Source organism: Manduca sexta, chromosome 10 (genome assembly GCF_014839805.1).
Source record: "Manduca sexta isolate Smith_Timp_Sample1 chromosome 10, JHU_Msex_v1.0, whole genome shotgun sequence".
NCBI lineage: Eukaryota > Metazoa > Arthropoda > Insecta > Lepidoptera > Sphingidae > Manduca > Manduca sexta.
This window is the reverse complement of record NC_051124.1, coordinates 10,037,965-10,045,109: the sequence shown is the minus strand read 5'-3', so window position 1 is coordinate 10,045,109 and position 7,145 is coordinate 10,037,965. Positions and strand designations below refer to the sequence as shown.

Here is a 7,145-nt window from a genome sequence, read left to right as displayed (position 1 = left end):
TTTTATAGTGCAGGCATCAATGAACAAGCAAAATGATCACTTGTTATTAAGAGATCTACATCGGCCATAAACAACTACAATATTAAAAAGAATGCCCGTTCGTAAAAAAAGAATTATGTTAGGTAAGGCTTAAAGGTATGTTTGGGGTCTACTGAAATCTCAAACAAATCTGCTTCGCTCAACGATTTTAAGAATCTCTGGCACGCTTTCACACGCACGATAAATGTTTATGGCTTCCTTTTGTGGCTACACTTGCTACAAACGAATTCCTGGTAGGGACTGTATAACTTATTAATAGTAAACAACATGACATAATACGATAACAGTCTTGATATAAAAACTGCTTACTGTAATCTGAAACGTGTTTAAAAACATATTGTCTTCAATGTTTTAACACATAACACTTATTATGAATTGTCCAGCCGACTATAGATATCTCTATCACTTGCGTAAATATTATTATAGATCTTAACAATTGAGAATAAAATATAAAGTAATTTAACACGAAGATTTACTAGATTAAATATAGCTTTTCATATTATATCGCTCTTATAGTATTACGAAAGTTTGTGAAGATGTTTCTTAGAAGGAGATGCTGAAACCTCTGAACGGATTTGAATAAAATTTGTAACCCGAATAGATTACTTATATCCTGGAATAACGTCTTGGATAACCGCAAACTTTTTATGTCTGGAAAAACACAGCTGGAGATATATTCCGGGAAGGCAATTGGCGCGGGCAGCCGCGAACATAGCTTAGTCATGGAATAAATTCTACATAATCATATGTTCAACGCGGTCAATATATCTTTAACTCTTATCTTCCTCCAAGAAATACAGTCGTTTATTAGTAAACAAATCATAAAGAAAGGGAATACTGACGGTTAGAACTTGATAGTGCAATTTTATAAAACGAATTCTAGTACCAAGAATTGATATCTAAAGAACGAAAATGGAAAGTATCCTTTTAACCAATCTAGGATGATTGTCTTGGAAGCACGTATTACGTTTAGGAGCTTTGCCTTTCTAGTAATTACATTAACTTCTTCTAGTAACTTTGCTGAGTTTTTAATAATGATAGTTTGGATTCAATGATGTCATTTTAATTATAACTATAAAAATATCATGAGACAGTCATAGTTGGACGTACGTAAGATTATCATGGCTTTTCTGAAACTCAATTAGATTTCGAGTACCTCTTTCTAAATCTGCGACCCGAATGTTCCCAGATATCCGTTCTAAATTTTTAATTGTAACTAAAATAAACTCAAAGAATTGTGTAGGTTAAAAGTCATCGTCCTAAAAGTGTTACGTTCCTGGCGGGTCGCACATGAGTCAGAGAGCGAAACAGACGGCCGAGCCGGTCGCAACGGTAACCGTGTCACAGGAGTGAATGTAGAATCGAAATATCGATTTTCATATGAGTCATATCGATACTGACTGTAATCGATTTATCTGTGTCACTAGGTAGTAATTTACAATTAATAATTATGATAAAGTTACAGGTGTTCTAAATATTGTCCACGCTGAAGATATTAACCAGTCTGATTATTGTTATTATCAGAGATTAAAAGGAACCGCAAGGCGTCGAGGACGTGGACGTAAGTAAAAGATTGACGATGTGAGCATTTAGCCACCTATGAAGATATTTTAGGCATTTTTGATAACTAGTTACTAAAAGATTTTGAAATTATTTAATAATATATAATGTGAAGTCATTTCTTCTGCTCTAAAACTCGAAAGCAATTTTTTTGTATTGTTTTGAATAATGAGATGAGCTTGCCGTTCGCCTGATCGTAAGCGATACGACCGCCCATAAACAGTAGAAATATCGTCCAATACCTTGAATTACAAAGTATTGTTTGGTATTCCACTGTGCTGACCATCCTGAGACATGAGGTGTTAAGTCTCATTATCTCCAGTAATTACACTGACTACAATGTCCTTCGAACTGGAACATAACAGTGACTACACACTGCTCCTTGGTGGCAGAAATAGACATTGTGGTGGTAACTACCCACACAGACTCTCACATATTCAAGAGACGTACCACCGGTTAATTGAACAATGATCAAAACTATGCGAAATATGCTTATATCTTTCATCACAGAATATGGTGCCTTAGCCTAAAATACACAAGTTAATATTAAACACTATAATATATCATGTTTTGGGATCGAAAGTATGGTTTTAGACATTATTTGCTAACTAATTTACCTTTGTAGTAACAGCAATTATGTAGGTACATCCTTTTTTTTTTTCAGAATAGTTAATGTGAACCTTAATGAATAATCTTATAAGCTTACTTATAATTTTTATAAAATTAAGTTGTGTATTCAGTATCTATTTTATTCTAAAAATGACAAAATGCAAGTTTATACAACAAACATAATGTGGCACAAGGAGGCCTGAGTGGCCCTGGCCACTGAGCATGTAAAAAATGTGAATATTATTACACAGTTTTCTCAACCAGTAAGCCATAATAATTCAAACTGACATTTCAAATATAAGTTGTACTAACTACTTATTATTATTAATAATGCATATATAATGAAATTCACTTCACTTAGCATCAGGTGGAGATGGATAATTTTACTATGATAGTTAAAAAACATTGCCACTGCATGCATGCATGCAACATATATTTTCTGCTCAATTAATATAAATTTGTCTTTGTATAGACATTAACCACACGGCAAGAACAAGAACAAATAAAAAAATGTAGTTATATGAAAACAGTGATGATAGAGATTAGAATGAGCAATACTCTATGTCTCTCTCAATCTTAACCATCTTTAGAAGGAGTTAACACAATTTTTGTAGTTAAAACTATTTTTTATAAGGCTGCATGATAAACATTGATAAATACATATTGTTAACGGGCCATGTAATTGTTTTAACTCTCATGCATTGATATTAATCACCAAATAATCTTTAAAACTGAACAGGAAAGCTCAAGGTTCTATACATTTTCTGATGATACTATTTAAAAAATATTCTGACTAATTGATAACATTTTCACCCTAAAGACTAGACCAAAAAGTATTTAAACATTTATATGGAGTAGACAGCAAAAAAAAACATTCAAATAATCCCGCGCGCGCTTAGTCATAGCACTATACATAACTCGGCTGACATTCGCGATTGTCTAACAGATCTCGCTATGCTAACTGTATTGAATGCATAGTGCTGGAACGCTGCTTAACAAAGTCGAACCCTTTTTGATTTCAATTTCCCACAACGTAAATAACAATATTGCAATTAAAAAGCGTCACAAAATAATAATTAATTGATGTTATTCTTTATAAAAATTACTATTAGAGTTATAATAACTAACACGCACTACTTACAACGGCTGAGTACGCCTGCCTATTGGATTATAAATAATGGTAAATTTTATATAAAGTAGGTAATTGCGAAGATGATAAGTATTATTACGCACCTCTCTTCCTCTTCAGCAGTTTCTTTACTGGTGCTGGCATGTTTCGACTGTTTGGATTTACTATCCATCTTCATAACACCATTTTACTAATATTCTTCGCAGATATACCATAATTAAACATTGTCCATAAGTCGAAATAGTAAAATGTTCATTGTATGTTCGTTTATATGATAGATAATGCACGATTAAAATAAAAAATCCATTTATTTTCGATAAACTTCGTTTTTAAGGTTATATTACCGTGGGAATAACATTGACATTGACGTCGTCGGTGTTTGTAATTTGACAATGTTGACATTTTTTCAGGCTTTGGACGTTTAGTTTTCGATAAGGTGTTGTAATAAAATTCTGTGTGTAGTATTTTTGATAAAGCTATTAACAATAACAAATAATACAATAAAGGAACACTATTAAAATTCTGTGCTGTCTTTCTAAGTTTTGTTCCAAATGTGATGTAACCGACGTATTTTTAATAGCGTATAATTCAAAACTATTGATAATAACTAAACTCCGTCAATATCATTAAATTATATAGGTACCTATGTTTCCTATATTATGATGCATTCAGTTTAGACATTAGTTGTATAGGTATTTATTTATTTTTCAAATTATTTCACTCTTGGTAACAGCGCCATCTAGAACTTACATGAGTAACTTAAAAATAGAATTCAAAACGACGTGCTCGACGAAAACTCTGCCATCTATTGGCGCAAACTGAATCATTTACCCGAACAATACTTAGTATTGTCGTAAAAAGTAACATAATTTTAATTTGTTGATAATGTATTATTGTATGTCAAGATGCGCCAACAAAATAAAATAAGCAAATCAAATGGTGTAAATGGTGTTTATGGTGTGTAATGTGAAAAGCTACAAATATTTAGAAATGTTAAAAAAGAAAACACATAAGTTCAGTCAAGTCTAGAAGTATTAAAAATAATTTATTATGTTTTTTGCAAAAGTATATAACTTATTGAATACAAATGAATCTATAATTAAGTGAAGATAACCATATATTTTTGCTTCAATAGCATCCAAATAACTGATTCTCATGTAAAAATCACATCATCGGCCAAGACCATATCTTATAATTTTTGTTACGCTAATAAAAAATATTTTAACGAACTTTAGGTTTGAAAAGTTTCCTTTTTTATCCGCACTGTGGCTCTTCAGTGGATTTTGTGCTGCTATCTATAGTTCGTGCACGTTCCCTCATATTTGCATCCAAAGACGAAATTAAGAATCTAAATAACGGATGCTTGCCTCACATTTCTTAATCTAGGATTTTAAACTCTTTTATAAAAAATATTTATTCTACAAAAATACCTGAATGTCTGTAATCTATCAGCTACTTTGGAGAGAGCAGTTTTTCTAAGAGGTCCTGGAGATCCGCCAGGAGAGTTGTCACGTGACTCCGCCGCTAGCGCGCGGGCCACGATGAGATCCTGTTCGTTCATTCTGAAACATATTGAGAAATATTATTAATATAAAAAAAATATTTAATGTTTTGCTATTCTTTTATGTCGTTATTTTACACTGGTGAGTATCTAACTGTTAAAGAAATGGTCCGTAATATTTAAGGTGACCCTAAATCTATTATCGATTAAGTAGTTGACATATTAAGCATTATGTGTAAATAAATATCCTGCCCTCTTGTCCGTCTACCTCATTCGGTAAAGTTTGGCGCGTGGGCATTGACTTATAAAGAAACCTCATACGTATGTTGCAAATACTTTCTCAAATATTTTTTATACCTGCACAATGTGGAGTTGGAGTGTGGTCCAATTTAGTGTATTATCAAATGGTCCAATCGAACGTCGGCTGACTAGAGATGATTACCCCTTGCCTGTTGGAACCGGATATACACAGGCTCATCCAGCAACTGGACACTTACGTGGGCGGTTTCTGGCACCTTGTGTTATGTGTACGAGTAAATCGGAACAATTGGCAATAGAGCCTGACGGCAGCGCTTTTTGTCAATAGAAGTAGCTTTATTTGCACCCTTTGCAGGAATTTACGCGGTATATTATTCATATCAAGTAAGATAAATTAATCAAATAGAAACATAGCGAGGAGTTGGAAATATTAATTATCCAATTCCCTCCATAGCAAAGCGGACAAGACAAAATAATTAACTGAGGCATTTTAACCTCAAGTTTAGGAACGTTTACAATTAGATAAGACGTTTGCAAAGCACCACAAATAAAAATTAAATGAAAGGGTCCTATCACATGAGCTGTTAGATTTGATTACAATAGGCATGGCAAAAACGCCGGAAAGCACGGAAATTCCGACGAGTCTTACAAGGTCCATGTAATATATAACCCCGGATGTTATTTGCATACTGTTTAACATAATGCTGTGCTCCTCGTGCTAAAGACACACACTCCCAGAGTACGTGATTAGCAGACTGTTCAAATTCGTAACAAGGTGTAGTGCATGGGCACGCAGGAGAATCAACCTTTAATTTCAATTCAAAAGAATTCCTATGTCTAGCTATTTTTCCATATAAGTACATTTCCCTACACTTTCTTCTTTGAAGCAACATAAAGAATATACTGTTGTTTCAGTTGGCTGGAGATTTTTGTCTAGTGTCCTTGTATATAACTGGGAAATAAAGAAATAACACCGAATAACTCAAGATGAAAAGTACAGTTCAGTTCCATAGTTCCAAGACTTAATTGATATTGATTTTGTTTAGCAATCGTGGCTCTTATTATAGGACAAGCAACTAGTTTGTTACGTCATTCTGCGGTACAAAAAAAATCTAATACTTTACAGTTGACACACACATCACTCCTCTATCTCTAAAGGTAGAGGTGCTACCATAACACACTTTTTTCCCCAAATGTAATCGCCATATAAATATAACTTGCAAGGTAATTTCAAAACACGGAAGTGGTTTTAATCACCAATAAAGCATTTTATGTCCGTTAGATATTGTCACGTACGTACGTAAATTATAATCAACCTACTTGGCGAGTTATTAATATACTCGTATCATTTTCACGTGTTTAACATTCTGTCTTAAATCTAAGTTCCTTTGCACGTGTCCTTAATCAATACGTCTTTGCACACTAAATATAGGTACGTTTGTATGAAGTTTGTTCTGTCTTTGTATTTTCCGCATGGAAAATACTATTAGGTTTAAACAACTTTATTTATTGGTAGCGTTTATTGGTACTTTTGCAGACTTTTTGGGACTCTGCAGCTCTTTCGTACAAGCCTTTGGACGTTAGTGCTAATACGGGTCGGAATATGTATATCAAAATACCACCTTCTATGGTCCATTAGTACAAAAACTAAGAGAGTTAAGCTACATAAATGTAGTACATATTACAAATACGCCATCAAGACAGTAATGACAAATTGAATACAAAAATACAATAAGGCCTTACACGATACCATTTATTTAGAACGCCTTCATAATACACTCGTGTACAAGCAATATCTATTACATTATGAACTTTATTTCTCATATATTAACCGTGTCAGCGCTTAATCGTATATTGGGATCCTGTTCGTTGGTCAAGGTAAGCGTCTTGTATCGTTTTGATTGGACGCGTCTGCGGATTGTCCGTGTAATAATCGAAATGGTCTATAATTAATAACTTCGACAATGAAGTGAAGTTTTGTTAGGCAACAAATTAGTATCATTAAACTAATACTTGGTACTCACTCTAATATAGGAACCATAATAAAAT

General features: G+C 33.2%; 1 protein-coding gene across 4 annotated transcripts in view; it reads right to left on the bottom strand.

The window, feature by feature from the left end:
* Positions 1–7,145, bottom strand: part of LOC115446682 (NAD kinase) — a 47,826-nt gene that overhangs the window by 37,507 nt on the left and 3,174 nt on the right. For 3 of the 4 annotated variants that reach the window (XR_005112155.1, XM_037437078.1, XM_030173448.2), the window contains exon 2: positions 4,768–4,899. Coding sequence is in view for 3 of the 4 variants with exons in the window: in XM_037437078.1 (XP_037292975.1) it covers positions 4,768–4,898 (131 nt within the window). In the remaining variant the exon portion in view is untranslated. Of the gene's footprint in view, positions 1–3,441; positions 3,710–4,767; positions 4,900–7,145 lie in introns of those variants that run through there. The other variant, XM_037437080.1, reaches the window with a different exon arrangement.